General features: G+C 38.9%; 1 protein-coding gene across 3 annotated transcripts in view; it reads left to right on the top strand.

Annotated features, from left to right (window-relative positions):
- Window positions 1–1874: 1874 nt before the first annotated feature.
- Window positions 1875–19420, top strand: part of LOC105499566 (sec1 family domain containing 2) — a 486957-nt gene continuing 469411 nt past the window's right edge. Inside the window, exons 1-2 of one of the 3 annotated variants that reach the window (XM_011772203.3) lie at window positions 1875–3311; window positions 16697–16865. In XM_011772203.3, coding sequence (XP_011770505.2) covers window positions 2474–3311; window positions 16697–16865 — 1007 coding nt within the window. In that variant the 5' untranslated portion in view covers window positions 1875–2473. The remainder of the gene's footprint in view (window positions 3312–16696; window positions 16866–19420) is intronic. The other 2 variants (XM_011772201.3, XM_011772202.3) reach the window with 2 other exon arrangements.

The raw sequence follows: 19420 nt of genomic DNA, 5'->3' as shown, positions 1-19420 counted from the left end.
GAAAGCTGGGTTCTAACCTGAAATTCTCCTTCCATGTCACCCTCTCTGCCAAATTAATAAGCAAACTCTTTGACACTATATTCTTAATGTCTCTTCACACTCCCCACTCTGTCCATCTGCTTGTTATGCTTTTCAACTCTCTCACCCAGAGTTGCTGCTGATACTATCATTTTCTTAACTGCTCCCTCTGCCCTAAATTGCTCCATTTCAAGTTATTTTCCATGTTTTGACTAGAATCATTTTTTTTCTAAAATCCAGATGTGAACAAGTTATTTCCATACCGCAAAATACATTAATAGTTCCCCACTGGCTGCTACTCTTTAGAATGGAAAATAAGGCTCTTGCTGATCTAGTCCATTTCTTTCTTTTCTAATTCCTTGCTCTTATTACTTCTTGCGCCTTGTTTTCATACAATGCACTCCAGCTATAGGAAACCGTTTGTAGTTCCAGAGAACATGTTGTACTGTCTTATGCCTCTACAACTTTGTTTATGCTGCACTCTGTGCCTGGACTGCTAAGAATCCTCCTCCCCATCCTGTCCACCTGGTGAACACCTGGGTTTCTCTGAAGGCAAGTCAAAACTCATGCCCTATATGAAGCTTTTTCTGACTACTTCCCTTTTCTCTTAGTCAGAATTTATTTTTCCTCCTTCGTAATTCCTGTGCAAACATTTTAAAAAAATATTTGCTTCTGTAACATTTTATTGCACTTGTTTTCCGTGTGTGGGTCCCTTTATTTCATTATAATTATTTTGAAATATGGGCTGTGGCTTAGTTTTCTTTATGTCCTTAATACCCAGACAGTGTTTGGAATATTGTACATATTTATTAAAAATTGACTGGATATATTATTATGTGGATATTAATTATTTATTTTTATTTATTTATTTTTTATGGTGTCTTGCTGTGTCACCCAGGCTGGAGGGCAGTGGTGCGATCTTGGCTCACTGCAACCTCTGCCTCCCGGGTTCAAGTGATTCTCCTGCCTCAGCCTCCCGAGTAGCTGGGATTACAAGTACCTGCCACCATGCCCATATTTTTAGTAGAGACAGAGCTTCATCAGTTTGGCCAAGCTAGGTGATCTGCCCACCTTGGCCTCCCAAAGTGTTGGGATTACAGGCATGAGCCACCGCGCCTGGCCATGGATATTAATTGAACATTCATTCAACAAACATTTATTGAACACCTGTTATAAGTGTTGGGGATAACAAGCATCTAGTGCATAATTTAGTAAAACAGATAGTTTAAAGAAACTAGGTGTTAATACTTACCCCATGATATGGCATGTACTTAGCAAATGTATCAGTTGAGAGGTTTGGTAGGTAGGGGAAGAGAGAGGCAATAGGGTGATAGTGGTGGTGAGTTAGAAAAAGTCTATTATAGGCAGTACTGTTGGAATGATTATTTTTGGTAAGTTTACCAGGTAAATTCTTTGTGGATTAGGTGATTAATTTTATTAACCATTCATCTTTGAAGCTTAGCACAGAGATTATACTTAGTAATATAAGTATATTGGTGGAACAAACAATCCATAAAACATTTGGGGTTCAGCCTGTTGACTTCATTGTATTGGTACTATTTTTCTCCAGGTTGGGAATAGCTGGAGAGAAATTGAGAAATCATGAAGGATGTTGATGCTTTTTAAAGAGTATACCTGACTGTAGGCAACTGGGCTAGGAGAGGCTTTTAAGCAGGAAAGTTGTAGGACCAACTTTGTTTATTAGGAAGAAAATAGAATCGGAGGGGGAAGAGATCGAAAGCCAGAAAATGTTGGGAGATCATTGTCCGGGTGAGCGATGCTGTTGGGTTTTTGTGACAGCAAGAATGCAGAGGAAGGCTGAATTCTAAGAGTTTTGAAGCCTATCAAGATGTAGTGACGATGAGATGAGGGAGGAAAGATGGAGAAAGTGAAAATGAGAACAACAGGGTTTGTTATGGGGCTTGTGGGCAATAACGTATGTGGCAGCAATCTATAAACCCAAAATACTGCACACGGTTGTTTTTATTATCTTTTTCTAGTTGCTCTGAGTTTAGATTGAGAATGTGGCTGTGCTTTTAGAGACGTGTTCATATCTAAGGAAGATATCAAATTTCGGATTAGGCTTTTATTTCGGAGACTTTTCAAGGAACATGAAAAGATTATCCGCGCAGACAGGCCGAGCGACGGAAAGAACTCAGTTCAGCTCCACCTCGGGGAACACCTCACCTCCGCGAACTTTTTGAGGAAGCCCAGAGCCACAGAGCCCCACCCACTTCTTTCCAGACCACACCATCCTTCCTCAATTCCGGCCTCCTCCCTAACCAATCACCGCTCAGTTCAACGTCATCACCGAGCGCCATCAGGTAGCGTGTCGGAGGCCGGACCACGTGTTCTGTGTTGACTGTCAAAGTCTCTGGGAGCCCAATTTCCGGAAGCGGTGAGTTCAGAAAGAAGTTCCTGCACCGTAGTTCCCCAAGCCTGCGAATCCCCAACCATGAGCTCCTCAGGCGTACTGTCCTTTACCCAGCAAGGATGGGAGCAGGTGCTGGCCAAAGTGAAACGGGCTGTGGTTTACCTGGACTCCGCCTGCGCCGAGAGCCTGCACTGGGGCTGCGGATCCACCCGTCTCCTGGAGGCGGTAGGGGGTCCTGACTGTCACCTGCGAGAGTTCGAACCCGACGCAGTTGGTGGTGGAGCCAAGCAGCCCAAGGCGGTGTTTGTGCTGAGCTGCCTGCTGAAAGGCCGGACTGTGGAGATCCTACGGGACATCATCTGCCGCAGTCACTTCCAGTATTGTGTGGTGGTCACAGCCGTGAGCCACGCTGTCCACCTCACAGCTAATCATGTCCCAGCGGCGGCAGCGGCCGAGATGGAGGGGCAGCAGCCAGTGTTTGAGCAGCTGGAGGAGAAGCTGTGTGAATGGATGGGCAACATGAACTACACGGCCGAGGTGTTCCATGTCCCGTTGTTGCTTGCCCCTGTTGCTCCCCACTTTGCCTTGACTCCAGCCTTTGCATCCCTTTTCCCACTGCTACCCCAGGATGTGCATCTCCTTAATAGCACCCGACCGGACAAGAGGAAGCTGGGAAGCCTGGGTGATGTGGACGCCACTGCCCTAACCCCAGAGCTGCTGCTGCAGATCAGGTGCCTAGTGTCAGGCCTCAGTTCTCTGTGTGAACATTTAGGAGTACGGGAGGAGTGTTTTGCTGTAGGTTCCTTAAGTCGGGTCATCGCTGCGGATCTGGCCAATTATGCCCCTGCAAAGAACAGGAAGAAGACTGCTGCAGGCAGGGCATCAGTGGTTTTTATGGACAGAACCTTGGATCTCACAGGTAAGTGCGTTGCTTCGGAGTTCTTCATTACCATTCCCCACATTTCTGGGACTTTCATTGATTCAGCATATCTTTTATTGACCTTTTATTATATATCAGATTGAAGATATAAAGATGAACTAGAGGGACACAGTCTCTAATCTCACAGGGTTTATTGTCTAAAGTGGAATATAGACAAGTGAATTAGCAATTACAATAACATTTGTTAAATGCTGTAATGGGTAGAAATATCATAAATGAGCATTGCCTTGTTAAACAACAACTTTAGCCCAAGATTATGCTGACATGGAGGAAAACTGTGCACCAGGGAAATTTTATTTTTAGAAATTTACGAATGCCAGTACTCACAACAGTCCTTCATAAGACCACTCTGGTTTGTTGGAGAAGTGTTAACAGATGACCCATCGGAAGGAAAACTACTGTATAATAAAACATAAAATTATCACAGACAATTGAGGTTTAGGAAATGAGTGTTAAAAAGTGAGGCTGAACTTAAATGTCACTAGTAAATGAGATTAAATAGAATTGTAGAAAATATTTTCAAATGTTTATTGATTTTTAGATCTCATATTAAAGATTAAATAATCTCAAATTGTAATAATGTATTATTTACACAAAAGAAACAAATGTAATCCTTAAAGCAGATGAAGAAAAGACACTTTCTGATGTTTGATATGTTATTTTCAAAGGTCAACTTTATTGTTCTCTAATTAGGTTGTATAAAAACTGTTAGTAATGTAGCCTAGCCCCTTCTGCATCCAGGGAGAATAATCAGAAAACTGACATTGGTAGGCATTTCCTTTAATCGGTAAGAAAAAAGTTGAATAAAGTTATAAAAAACAAAATATGTATATTTGAGTTTTTGATCTTAAGATTAATTTTCAGATAAAAAATAGAAAGTAGGCTAAATGGTAATACTGAGATGTAAACTTAATTATGTGACTGGAAAAACCAGATGTCCAGTCTGTGATTTAAATATATAAGTAATAACTGTAGCATCACAGAGTCCATAGGGGATTAAAAGGTAAAACTCAGTAAGCAGATGCTTGTTGAGTTTTTTAGTGGATGCTATATATTACTTTTACTTCTCTTTATGCCAAAAATGTAACAAAGTTGTTTCATAATCAACTGGGAAATTCACATAATTTTGTACCCTCCCCTAAGACTTCAGTTAGGCAAAACTTAATGTCTCACTGTCCAGCATCATAGTAACAGCTCTTTACATCTTCGGTAGCTAATACTTTGTTTTTTTTTTTTTTTTTTTTTTTTTTTTTTTTTTTTTTTTTTTTTTTTTTTTTTTTTTTGAGACGAAGTCTTGCTCTGTCGCCCGGGCTGGAGTGCAGTGGCCGGATCTCAGCTCACTGCCAGCTCCGCCTCCCAGGTTTACACCATCCTCCTGCCTCAGCCTCCCCCGTAGCTGGGACTACAGGCGCCCGCCACCTCGCCCAGCTAGTTTTTTTGTATTTTTTAGTAGAGACGGGGTTTCACCGTGTTAGCCAGGATGGTCTCGATCTCCTGACCTCGTGATCCGCCCGTCTCGGCCTCCCAAAGTGCTGGGATTACAGGCTTGAGCCACCGCGCCCGGCCTAATACTTTGTTTTTAAACATACAGAATAAATAAGGCGAGCATAACTTCTGCCTTCTAAAAGTTTGCAATATAATGTAGTCAAGTATGATTTAGAGCCCGGCATGGAGGCTCATAACTGTAATCCCAGCACTTTGGGAGGCTGAGGCAGGCAGACTGCTTGAGCTCAGGAGTTTGAGATCAACCTGGGCAACACAGCAAAACTCAATCTCTACAAAAAATTTAAAAATTAAATAAAAAAATGAAAAAATTAGCCAGGTGTGGTGATCTGTAGTCCCAGCCACTCAGAAGGCTGAGGTGGAGGATAACTTAAGCCCAGAAGGCAGAGGTTGCAGTGAACCACCATCACATCACTGCACTCCAGCTTGGGTGAAAGAGTCAGATTCTGTCTCAAAAAAAAAAAAAAAAAAAGATTTACAAAATAAAGACACATAGAAAGACAAAGTTGCCATTTGGCAGCAATCATTTTATAGATTCTCTCTCATCAAGCGTCCAGATCTCCTTCCCCATACTCACCTTTCTCACTTCTAATATCACTGAGAAAACATAAGCCACTAGAAAAATCCATATTTTCCCATCACCAAATCTACCACCCTTTCTACATCTGTACCCATGTCTTTTTCCTTCCTTCATATTGAAGAGAGCGCTACTGTCCCTGCCACTATCTAATGCCACCTTTTTCACCTATGTAGACTAAATCCTGTCTTTTCACTTCTCTCATAGATTTACTGTTTTTCAAATACCCTCTCCCTTTCTTAGATCATCATTTTTTTCCTTTTCCCTGTATTTTCCCCCAGGGAACATCTTCTTTCTTGATCTCCCATGCTCTCCCAACTTCAATTCCTTTTTTTTTTTTTTTTGCTTTATTTTATAGCAAACTTGAAAGAGTTGTCTATACTTGTCTCCACAAACATCTACTCCAATTTTCTCTTGACTCCACTTCAATTAGACTTTTATTTTCCAATACTTCCCAGAAACTTCCTTTGTTTTATTACCACATTCATTCTACTGAACTTCAAAGCAGCATTTGACACAGTAAAGTGTGCAAATAGTTAAAAAACAATTAAAGAAGTGTGAAACATATACAGGCAAGCAACCACTTAGCCCAGCTTCTTATATAATCCCTCAAAGCATAACTATGACATATCATTTACTTGCTCAGTATTCCAGTGGCCTCTTATCATACCTCCTGTCAAGTTCCTTACTGTTGTTTTCAAGGCCATACATGATCTCCCCTCTTACAACATTGGCTACCTTGCCATTGCCAGACATGCTAACCGTGTTCCAGCCCCAGCGCCTTTGCAATTCCTCTGCAGCTCTGCTTGGGATGTTCTTACTTGAGGTATCCACGTGGCTTTCTCCCTCACATCATTCCTGCTCCTCAGAGAGTCCTTCCTCAGTGACCTTCTTTGACACTCTCTTACCCCTTACCTGGCTTTATTTGTCATAGCCTTTACTATTCCCTGACACTACTAATTGATTATTTATTACCTGTCTCCTCCCACTTGAATGGAAGTTCTTGAAGGGACTCTGTTTTGTTTACTGTTTATTAACCAGCAAGAGTACCTTGAAAACAGTAGGTATTCAATATATATTTATTGAATGAATAGATAAATGAGTGGATTATAGGTTGTAGATACCAGACATTAATTGAGGTTAACACACTTATTTTTTCTAATTGAAAATGTTTCTGAGATTCTTGAATCATATCGTTAGTAATACACAAATGCAGAAAAAATGATGCATACTTTTCTGGATGATGTAAGATTTGGCAGCTTGGGCTCACCGCAAAACTTAAGAAAGAAAATAATGATATTAGCTAGTAATATTTATATGAATATTTTATAGATAAAAACCACTTCTTTGTGATGGCTCATACCTGTAATCCCAACACTGGGTGTGGTGGCTCATGCCTGTCATTCCAGGCTGAGGCTGGTGAATCATGGGAGCCTAGGAGTTCAAAAACAGCCTGGGCAACAGAGCAAGACCCTGTCTCTACAAAAAATACAAAAATTAGCCAGGTATAGTGACTTATGCCTGTGGTCTTAGTTACTCGTGAGGCTGAGGTGTGCGGATTGCTTGAACCTGGGAGTTTGAAGCTGCAGTAAGCTGTGATCGCGCCATTGCACTCCAGTCTGGGTGACAGAGCGAGACCTTGTCTCAAATAAATAAATAAAAATAAAAATCCCACTCTTACATTACCTTATTTGATCTCAACAAATTGAGTGTTCTTTATCATTTTAAGAATTAAGATATTGAGGCTCAAAAGTTGTTCCTTACTGAAAAAAGCATAAGAGTTAGGTAGCCAGGTGTGATAGTATTGTGTCACATTTGACATTTATTTCTATAAATGTCAAAGTTCAGCATCTTTTGTTTTTTGAATTGTCAAAGAGAGAGTTAGTGTTGTATTGTTAGTGTAAAGTCCTTACTTTCTTTACATTTGTTAAGAATCCCTCTGCCAGTAGGTGGTCTTCCAAGGTGAATGGTTAAGTTAGCAAAGGTACTCAGTAGCAGGTTTGTGTGGGAGGGGGCATTTTAGGTACATGAGGTCAGTGAAACAATGTTTAATGTTGAAAGGGGCATTGCTTAAAGGGAACAAATAGAAGATTTCTGTGGGTAGATTCAAGGCAACATATAAAAAGAGTAAGAAAAATTCAGCCACTCTGTCAAGAGCCTGAGAGGAACCATGAAAATATTAGTTTCAATGGGATGCTATGGGCATTCTAACACAAGATATGATGATAAAGCAATGACATTGAACCCCCAAAAGTTCCTTGAGGTATTTCCCAAATACATTAAAAATTATAAAGACTCTGCTTCCTTCTTATCTTCTTGAATAATTCAGTTCAAAAACATTTAGGTAGGACTCAGTGAGGTAGGTGTCTGGCAGGGAGGAAGACCTTGGCTGGGCCTGGGTGTTGGATCCCAAATGGGGTGAGATCTCCTGAGTAGAGTGAGGTCACCTGCTTAGTGGTGGTAGGTGACAGCAGCAATGGCCTGGTAGGGTGATAAAGCCAGAATGGCCAGGGCCCAGTGTATTTGCCTATCTACTGGTTTATGGAACCAAGTTTTGATTTGTGGTCCTCTCTGAAACCAATCAGCTTTGAGCATAGGATACTCAAGAAGTGTCCATGATCTACATCCCATTTAAAAATTATCACCTCCTCACTTTTAGAAGGATTAAAATTACTGCTGGCTGGTGGAGGGTAGACTTTGGAAGATAGATTTTAATCAGGACTAGTTTGTTACTGTGATCCTAATAACTGATAAATTGATGTCTTTTTAATAGATAACTTTTGGATAATCATCCGGATTATCTTCCAGATGATCAGCTTAAAGTCTCATTTGATTCAAAGATGTTTCCACATAGTGTTACATCCCATATTAGTAATATACAGGGTTCATTTTCAGTGGGTACATAGCTGTATTGTCAAACCTTTTGTTTAAATGTTGAAGTAGTTCTGTATTAGTGAGTAAAAATAAGCCCTCTACCTATTAAGACCACAGGTCACCAAATCCTGTTGTCCAGTGGAGGCAATAGATAGGGCCTAGGAGCATGCTAGTGCGGATGCAGCTGGCCCCCTAGGGGCACTGAGAGAACTGAGGCAGTGGAGGTCATGGTGGCTCCATGGTAGTAGTGAATGAGAAAATGCAGCACCTACCTACTGCTTCAGAGTGGCCCCACGTTGAATGAGGTAGTAGGGTAGATGATGTTAGTGGCATTATTGTGGTAAGGGTGCTCCTGGCCCTGGCATTCTGGAGAATACATGGTCATGATGCTCACATTTTTTACGGATTTGCCCTTCTGGATGCAGCAAGCTTAGGGAGCTGGGAAGCTCATGACTATCAGTTTAATGGAGTAGTTGTTATAAGAGTTTGGTGAGGTTTCTTACATCAAATTGTGGCTTACGTTGTGGCATTGTTTAACCAGTGACAACTGAAGCAAACAAAAGATTATACCAACAACTTGTAAAAATCAGAAGGGTTTTACTTTTTATTTTTTGTAAAGACTGGGATTTCACTTTGTTCCCAGGCTGGTCTCAAACACCTGGCTTCAAGCAATTCTCCTGACTTGGCATCCCAAAGTGCTGGGATTACAGGCGTGAGAGGTGATTTGAAAATTAGTAGAATGACTTAAATGATTTGAATTTCAATTTAAGAGACTTGACAGTCATTTTAATATAGAGACCAAAAGGAAATACATTTTTCAGTATTTGATTTAGATATTAATTTATATATTAATTTATGTTATTAGATGCTATTTTGGATGCTAGCCTTGATAATTTACTATTAGAAAATGTATATATTTGTATTTCTTCTTAGATGTGAAATTGGCAGTATCAAAAATAACCTCAAATAATTCATAAGTACTTAACATTGTTAACATCATGATGTTCACAATGTAGACAAGTTTCTTTCTCATCTTTCAGTCATCATCTTTGCTAAAAGTAGTATTTCTTTGTCTAAATGTACTTTTTTTTAAAACAAATATTTATTGAGTGCCTATTTTGTGCTAAGCACTGTTCCAGGTAATAGGGAAACAGTGGTAAACAAGATAGTCAAGTTCCTTTCTCTCCTAGTTATCCAGTTGATAAGTACTCAGGGCTTAAATATAAAAAGTTATAATTGTTTGAGAAGTAAATGGCCACTGATGCTCATATCTTTCATTCTGGCTTGCTTTGACCATGTCTAGACTACCCAGGGTTTGGACACCTATGGGTCGGGCATGTTTGTACCGAGGATTTCAGTACAGCATTCTGTGGGCTATTCTGGCTTCTGATTTGTTTCCAGGGACAATTTAAAAAGAGACTTGATTCATGAATTCCTAAAATATTTGAGTTTGGTTTCCTTTCATGTTCTGGCTCTTGAGATTGGCTAGAGTGTTTTGCTAATAGTTTTCAAGTTCAAAATTAAAAGGTAGGAGATGGTGGTAACGCTGGGAATTAAATTTACTCTCTTAGTTCAATTCTGAATTTTAGCTTCATGTAAACTTTTGTTTTTTTTCTGAGACAGAGTCTCACTCTGTTGCCCAGGCTGGAGTGCAGTAGAGCCATCTCGGCTCACTGTAACCTTCACCTCCCAGGTACAAATGATTCTTGTGCCTCAGCCTCCCAAATAGCTGGAATTACAGGCAGGAAAGCCACCACCATGCCCAGCTAATTTTTGTATTTGTTTTGTTTTGTTTTGTTTTTTAGTAGAGATAGGGTTTCACCATGTTGGCGGGGCTGGTCTTGATCTCCTGACCTCAAGTAATCTGCCCACCTCAGCCTTCCAAACTTCTGTGATTACAAGCAGCTTCGTGCAAACTTTTAAATTAAAATCCTTTTGATTAAAGATTAACTCTCAATCCAGTGGATGGTTCTTAATCCTGGGATTATGATACACTGAAGTGTTTATATTTGCTTTGAAGTATGATTATATATCACTTGTCAAAGTATTAAAATTTGAGTCCACTATTAATGGCTAACATTTGAAAATGAACTGTTCATCTCCGTACTCTGAATATGTAAATTCCTTTAATTTTCACAATAATTTGTGAGATAAGTATTATAATTATCCCCATTTTACAGATGAAACTGAAGCATAGAGGAGTTAAATAACTTGCCTCAGATTACACAGGTATTAAGTGGCAGAGCTAGGATTTGAACCTTAGCAGTTTGCTCCAGTGACTACTCATGTGTGGGTGTGGGAAAAGTTTGAGAACTGTTGTCCTATACAGTAGAGATGATCATTATATGGCGTGTCCAGAAGTTAGCAGCTTCAGAGACTAAACATAGTTGGACTCCAGTGCTGCATTAGTGCTCAGAAAGGTGTCTGATTTTTTTTCTCCCCCATCTGCTTTTCCAAAACATGCAAACTAACTAACTTATATCTTTATTTCAGGGTTCAGAAGATACTATTTAAAATAAATGGGTATGAGACACAATTGGGAAGCCATATAAAGGGCTGACTAGATTTTTGATGTTAGATCCATGCCAGGATAACCTCACATCCTGGCTTAGTGATTTTTTGTGCTATTTAACCCGCATTGAGCTGTTGAGGGTTTTCTCATTTGTAAAGATAATATTTCTGCATTCTAACCTGTGGGAAGAATATGAAATAATTCCTTTTTTTTTTTTTTTTTGAGACAGAGTCTTGCTGTGTTGCCCAGGCTGGTGTGCAGTGGCTCAATCTCAGCTCAATGCAACCTCCGCCTCTTGGGTTCAAGCAATTCGTGTGCCTCAGCCTCCTGAGTGGCTGGGATTACAGGCACATACCACTACAACTGGCTAATTTATATCTATATCTATATCTATGTCTATATCTATATCTATATATATATATATATTTAAGTAGAGATGGGGCTTTACCATGTTGGCCAGACTGGTCTCGAACTCCTGACTTCAAGTGACCCTCCCACCTCAGCCTCCCAAAGTGCTGGGATTACAGGCATCAGCCATGGAGCCTGGCCTGAAATAATTCCTTCATTCAAAAATACATATTATCTATTACTCAAGGAATAGGGGAAATAGTGCTAAAAATATCCAAATCCTTCCAGTTAAGAAGTTTAAATTTTGTTTGGAAATGAAGACAGTCAACAAATTACTAATATCAGTATAATAATATGGGCTATTAATATTAATGAAGGTAGGTATGGTGGTTTAAAGATATGTCTACAAGCTGGATGTGGTGGCTCACACCTGTAACCCCAGCACTTTGGGAGGCCAAAGCGGTGGATCTCTTGAGCCCAGAAGTTCGAGCCCAGCCTTGGCAATATGGTGAAACCCCATTAGCTAGGCATGGTGTTGCATGCTCTAGTGCCAGCTCTTCAGGAGGCTGAGGTGGGAGGATCACCTGAGTCTGGGAAATCTAGGCTGCAGTGAGCCATGATTGAGCCACTGCACCCTTGCCTGGGCAACAGAGCAAGACCTTGTCTCTCTCTATATACATATGTCTACAAATTCTTTGATACGTCTTCCTTCAAGAAATAGAGTTTAAATTCCCCTCCCCTTGAGTGTGGGCTAGGTTTAGTGACTCACTTATCCCTTTATCCCTAAAATAGCATATGGCAGAAACGCAAGAGTGTAATTTTCAAGACCAGGTCCTAAAAGGCATTGCGTCTTTTTCCTTGCTTTGTTCTTTTGGATCACTGGCTCTGACGGAAGTTAGCTACCATGTCATGAAGAGACTTAAGCAGCCCTGTGGGAAGCCCATGTAGTGAGGAAATAGGATTCCTTCCAACAGCCAATGAGGAACTGAGGCCTCCTGTCAATAGCTTTGTGAGTGAGCCATCTGAGCAATGGATCCTCCAGCCCAGTCAAACATTCAGATGACTGCAGCCCCAGCTGACATACTGACTGCAATTTTATGAGAGTCTCTGAGTCAGACCCAGTTAAGCCACTCTGAATTCCTGGATGCATAGAAACCGTGAGATTAATACATATGATTTTAAGATGGTAAGTTTTGAGATAATTTGTTAGCAGCAACATACAACTAATATACTGGGTAAGAGATTAGATAGATACTAAAAAAGTGATGTAGTTTCCACTTTAAATAGAATAGCTAGGGAAGACCTCTGTGAGGTTGTGGCATTTGAGCAGAGACTGAAAGAAGGGAGGAAGCATGCCCTGTGGCTACCTAAGGATAGAACATATAAGACCCAGGGAATGGCAAGTGCATTGGGCCTAAGGTGGGAGCATGTGTGTCATGCTTGAGGACCAGTAGGAGGCTAGTTTGGCTAAAGTGTTGTGAGCAAGAGGGAACACCGATAGGAGATCAGTTGGTGGGGTAGGTAGAGGGAATCCTTTGTATGTTAAAATAAGGATTTAGAATAATAGCCAAGGTATAATGGGAGTCAGTTGGAGAGTTTTGAGCTGTGATGTGACATGATCAGATTTATGTTATATAGGATCAAGTAAGGAGTATGGGGATTGAGGTAGATCCTCAATATATAGTAACTACTATTACTAAAGAGATTATGAGAGCTTAGTTATAGCAATCTTAGCTCTGCCCTTTCCTAGTCAAAAGTCCTTGGGCAAGTTACCTAACTTCTGCCTCTCAGTTTCCTGATCTGTAAAATAAGGACCTCAGAGGGTAATTGAGAGGGTAAAATAAGTTAACATGTCTATCTTCTAGAACAGCTAGAGAAAAAAAATGAAGTAGAGTAAGTGAAAGGTTCCCCCTGCATGATTCTGCAAGATCAGTACAATTCTAGTTACTCAAGACAGTGTTAAAAATGGTATGGATGATCTCTGTTCATTTCATAAGTGTATTAATCAGGATTCTCTAGAGGGACAGAGCTAACGGAATATATGGATTGAGCTCTTATGAAGACTTCTCAATGCTTGCTTCTCATTTTATTCCATGTAAGACTTAGAGACAAGTGAAGATGTTACATGGCTTATGATAATGACACTAACACACATATAATCCACAGGATCATACAGAATTGATATTTTCTGGTCCTGGTAATTTGAAAAGTTTAGCCCTTGAAGCAATTGGCTTAATTTAGGATAAAAAATCCTGAGGTTGAAGGATACTTAGATGTCAGTTGGACCAACTTGAGTTTTTAGATTGGTAGAACAGCACCACATTTATCGAAGTTGTCTCAAATTACACAAGAAACTAGTAGAGGAAGGGACCACTAGAACCCTCGTCTCCATTTTGTTTTTCCTACACCTCTTTGGAAGAGATGTCATTGGGAATGAAGCCATTCTTTGCCCAGACTAAGGACCACATTGCTGTTGGTCAGGTTAAAAGTTGGGCAGGGACGAAATGACTGGGTTCTGATTGACTTGCACCCTAGAGCATCTCAAATAATATTTTACATTTTCTTTAATAAAATAAAAATTAAGCTCTTTGAAAACTAAAATGTGATACAAATCTTGGCATTTTATTCATTTTATAAAAGGAGAATCTGAAGTTACTGTGACATCGATAGACCCTAAATTCTTAAGTCTATATTTGAATTATGTAAATGGCACTAATTAAATTTAAAAAATGAATATTGAATTCTCTGAAGCTGGATATGGGATAAAATGTATTCACAGAAGAGTACATTAATTAGAATATGTATTCTTTTTATAAAATCTGAGAAGCCGAATAATCACGGTCATGAAAAATTGGCATTTTGTTATTTCTCTAATGTAATATTCTAAACAGTTTCTGATGAAATGTGAATAGTTTTACTAATTGGATAAGTCTCATGTGCTTTTGTAGCAAACATTGGGGAAAAGTGAAGTTTTCGTAGAGTTAACATCAACCATAATCCTACTATCCAAAGATAACCTTTCATAAAACTTTGTGTGTGTGTTTATTCTTATTACAACAGGGATGTATGTTCACCATAGTAAGTTTAGAAGTGCATATAAATAGCAGAAAATAAAAATCTCAGTTTGAGAACTGCTTTAATAAATATACTATAATTTAAAGAAAATGATTCATCTGCTTTTGAACATTTAGAATGTTAGTATACAATATTTTAGTCACATAAATTATACTTTGGTTCTATAAAAATAACTTAGCCATTACATCTTAAAAATAAATATTTTATGTCTTGATTTCTCATATTCAGAAAATTTCAAGAGGACTGTTAACAGTTTCAATTTGCAGAGGGTTTAATGAACTGAGACTTGCTGAACATCCCTGAGTTTGGGGTTGGGGAGTTTGGGGTCGGAAGGAGGAATGAGCAACAGCCAGATTGCAGAGGCTATAGAAGTTAGGGAAGAAAGACAGCACACATAGAACACTTGTTTGTGCCTTGTGTCTATGGAAGGCAGATGAAATACGGGAATAGCTTGGGGTAAGGATCAGAGGAATTTGGGCATCAAGTTCAAAGAAAAGTTATTTTGATGATAAATGAAGATTTTAAAAATTTTTAGTAATTGAGGAAGGAAATAGTTGAGAAACAAAGAAATTCTTGATGCTCTGAGGTAGTCCTAATATCTCCATTTCAGCCTTAGTTTAAAGACATAATTCACTTAGAGATTTCTGATCCCTCTCTGGATACCAGGACCATTTATAATCAATAGGCATTAATTCAGCAAGTATTTACCAAGCAACTTCTAGCCTGAGTGCTGGAGAGACAACTATACTTCATAGACAACATAAATAAGACATAGTTCCTTCTAGACCTAATAAATGAAGATTGTACTGGTAGAACAAGAACCCCTTTTTTTAACCTTAGAAGTCACCTTGGAAGCACCCATGCCGGTTCTGTAATAAGTCACTTTAGTGTGCCTTTTTTTTTTTTTTTTAAACTAAGAGTATGGTTTTTAGAGTTATCTGGCTCCTGGATTTGAATTCTTACTCTGTAATGTATAAGTTAATTATTTACTTGTTCTTGAGCAAGGTGAGCATAATAATACCTACATATTAGGGTTGCTGTAAGAATTAAGTAGATAATGAATGTACAGTGTGGAACTGAGGACCTGATGTAGCACAAGCCCTCAATGAATATTAGCTGTTTTGGTGAAAATGATGGTGGTGATAATGATGATTCCTTGGGTTCCTGGTTTGGCCTTTCCTTCCTGATTCTTCTTTCCCATTAATATGACATGGCAAAAACAACAGAGAGATAGAGTTAGGGAGGCATTAGAAGCAAAATGTTAATTGATTTGAAGTCGATGGGCTTATAGCAAATAGATGTGGCAAGTCCTACCCATTGTTGGCATGATGTCTTCCAAGCAATCATGACTTTTATAGAGATACGTTGGTTTCATGGAAAAAGCCTTGAACTGTGTCATTAGTCTTGAATTTTAATTCGAGTTCATTAATTAAAGTAAAACACCTAAAACAGTGCCTAGTACACAGAAAGCACTCAATAAATGTTTCTGTCATTGCAGGCCATTACCATTCATTCATTTATTCTTTTCTTCATCCAACACATATTTGGTGAGAGCCCACTAGCTGCCAGTTTCCATGGTAGACTTGGTGGGTACAGGGTGAACTAGATAAACAGGGCCTTTGCCACTATGAAGACATAGTTCTAGTGGAGGGGAGATCTGCTATTCTTGGCCAGGTCCCTAAGCCCTTTGGGGTTTTAATATCTTCATCAGTAAAATAAAAGCGAAATTCAGGCCAAGCGTAGTAGCTTACAACTATAATTTCAGCTGGGAGACCAAGGCAGGAGGATCTCTTGAAGCCAGGAGTTCAAGACCAGCCTGGGCAACATAGTGAGAGACTTAAAAACAAAAAAATTAGCCAGGTATAGTGGCTAATTTTCCAACTATCTGGGAATAGTTCCAACTATCTGGGAAACTAAGGTGGGAGAATTGCTTGAGCTCAGGAGTTCAAGGCTGCAGTGAGTTATGATTGCACTCCAGCATGGGCAACAGAGTGACACTCTGTCTCTAAATAAATAAATTAAAAAAAAAAAAAAAAAAAAAAGAAAGAAAGAAGAGAAAGAAGAAAAGAAAACAATGTAAAAAAAATTAAGCTTTAAAATTTCAGGATAGTATCATCTTATGATACTATTTACCTGACTGACTAGATGCACATTATTTGTTTATTTATTCATTCACTCAGCAAATGCTTGTTGATGCCTGCTATGTGTAGGCACTGTGCTAGGTGCTAGGGATACAGTACTAGCCAGAGCAGACATGAGGTCTGCCCTCATGGAGCATTAATTACAACCTGTGAGGTACATGTTGACTAGGTGATTGTGAATGTGATTAGTTGTATAAAGGGCAAAATGTGAGTTTTGTTGAACAGAAACTAAAAATGTTTGTTATTTTTGATAGAAAGCATGTGATAAAACATTTATCCAGCTTGCTTTTTCCTCCTATTTTATGAGTTTACATCTTCTTGTCTGCTTAAACAGGAGCAGTTGGACATCATGGAGACAACTTAGTAGAGAAGATCATTTCAGCACTTCCCCAGCTCCCAGGCCACACAAATGATGTGATGGTTAACATGATAGAGCTCACTGCACTCCAAACTGAGGAGGAAAATTGTAATGTGGTTGCACCAGGCTGTCTTGCACAATCCAAGTAAGATATGTAGTTTTTGTCCTTTTATCTTTCTCTACCTTCCCCTTTCTTTTTCTCCTAGATTGAATATTCCCATAGAAAAAAAATGAAGAGTTGGTCTGGTTGAAAATTTCACAGTTGGTAGCATTTAGCAAAAAGCATTTTTTCTTAATTTTGAAATAACCATATCCACTAAACATAACAATAACCCAGAAAGTATGGAATTTTATAGAAGTGTCATTTACATGTTAGCTTGTTCCCAGGGTTGGTTAAGTGAGTCAGTTTATGTATCTGCATTTCACAGATAGTTTCACATGGAATTGAGTCTAGTCTTCCTCAGTTTCTTTTTCCCGAATGACTTTTTCACATCACTAAAAAGCAACTCAAACAACTCAACCGTGCCATCTTTTTATATTAGATGATATGCCTGTGGATATCAACAGAAGTTTTTATTTCTAAGTACATTTTTTTCTCACGCTTAGAGAAATCAAAGAGAGAAGATTATGTACGTTAAGTTATGCAGAATTTAAAAAATAAAAATTTCTCCAGAAATGACAATAAAAATATATGGTAGTCACCTTCTCAACTTTGTCCTTCATTAACAATTCTTATGGGAATTACTCTCATTTGAAAAAATAAAAGTATTAGAAGGGAATAAAGTATGTAAGTGTATCTGTTTCTTTTATTTTCATGTTCTATATTTTTAAATAAAACAATATCTTTCAGTATTATAGTTTTAAATCTTCACAGTAGCAGATGCATTTGGAATTTCCTCCCATATTTATTAATATAATTAGTATATGTAGCTCCTGAAGTTTTTAGTCTTTTTGTAATAGTTAACAGTACTTATTGGATACCCAATGTTTGTGGGTCAATGTGGGAAGAAAATGGGACATTCTAGACTTTTGTCTATTTTGTGTGTTTACACATACAATAAAAACATAGGCCTAAAGACTTGCAGCTCTACAAACCCAGAAGTAATGTGATTGGAAACACATTTAGCTGTTCAGAGAGCCATTCAGAAGTTAATTATTAAGGATTTACTGGGAGCCTTACTCTAGGTTAACTAACAAGAAGGACATAAAATAATATATTATTCTTCGAACACTCTTTTTGTTGGGGAGTCATGATTTATACCCGATCATAATTTGAAAACAATAGAAATGATTTGAAGTCAAGATTAATGTATCTGTTATGGAGTATAATGTCTACAAGTAAAGTATCAAGTTAATATGGTCTTTGTAGATCAATGTAGACCTTGAGGAAGTGGCAGTGCTTTAAGTCTTGAATGACTTAGAAAAGAGGAGGGGGTTGATGTGAACCAAAGGATATAAACAAAAAATGGTCAGGGCCCGATGTCAATGAGAGATGACCTCATTGGACCACTTCTGTCATCTGCTCTGTTCACATTTTTTGGGTTATGAGGAGCTAGGTACACTTCCAAGCATTTTACATTTGGGAAATCATTTTAAGTTTTACTGTATCCTAATGAAGTAGATTTTATTATTCCCCTATTTTATAGGTAAGGAAACTGAGGCAAAGATATACTAAGTAACAGAGTTAGTGGGAGGTAGAGCTAGAAATGAGTCCAGAATGTTTGATTTTAGGCCAGGCGCAATGGCTCATGCCTGTAATCCCAGCACTTTGGGAGGCCGAGGCTGGTGGATCACCTGAGGTCAGGAGTTTGAGACCAACATGGTCAACGTGGTGAAACCCTGTCTCTACTAAAAATATAAAAATTAGCCGGGCATGGTGGCGGGCACCTGTAATCCCAGCTACTCAGGAGGCTGAGGCACAAGAATATCTTGAACTCGGGAGGCGGAGGTTGCAGTGAGCCGAGATCGTGCCATAGCACTTGAGCCTGGGCAACAGAATGAGACTCTATCTCAGGAAAAAAGAAAAAAAGTTTGACTTTAGAGCCACTGTCTTAACTTCTATGCTATCTATGTGAAGGATCCAGAGAAGAGCTAGGCTCTTGAATAGATTCAAAGAGATGAGAGACAAAAATAAAGTTACTCTTTGAGTTAATTTGGGAGTCCTATGTTTTCAACATAGTGATTATACAAAAAATGGAAATCAATTTTGGCTAATTTAAGCAATAAAGGGTTATTAAAGGGTATTGGGTAGCTAAAAGAGTGAAAGGAAGGATTATTAATCAGATTTTCGAAAGGACAAAATAGTTCCAGGAATGTAGGAAGCAGAGGCTCAGGAAAAGCCTCTTTAAGGCATTGACATTAGAGAGACTGAATTTTAACTGTTTTCTTCAAGTCCTTCATAAGATTCAGATTCTGGGGGAAATGGTAAGATTGGATTTTCTTGGCCTTTGTGCCCACCTTTTGCTCAGTGTGGGTTGGGAGCTCTTTATACTGACTAGAATTACGCTAATATCATATGGCATGGCAGAAGGGTGGTTCTTCAAAGGAAAATGGAAACACTTATCAGAAGATGGGGGAACAGATACTGGACATGCAAAAGTAGTAGATGCCCCTTAATACTAGCACACACTTATAGAGGACTTTTTGTATAACAGGCATCAATCTGAGCACTTAGTATGTATTAACTTATGTACTTCTCAC

Source organism: Macaca nemestrina, chromosome 3 (genome assembly GCF_043159975.1).
Source record: "Macaca nemestrina isolate mMacNem1 chromosome 3, mMacNem.hap1, whole genome shotgun sequence".
Classification (NCBI taxonomy): Eukaryota; Metazoa; Chordata; class Mammalia; order Primates; family Cercopithecidae; genus Macaca; species Macaca nemestrina.
This window is presented reverse-complemented; position numbering and strand designations above follow the sequence as displayed.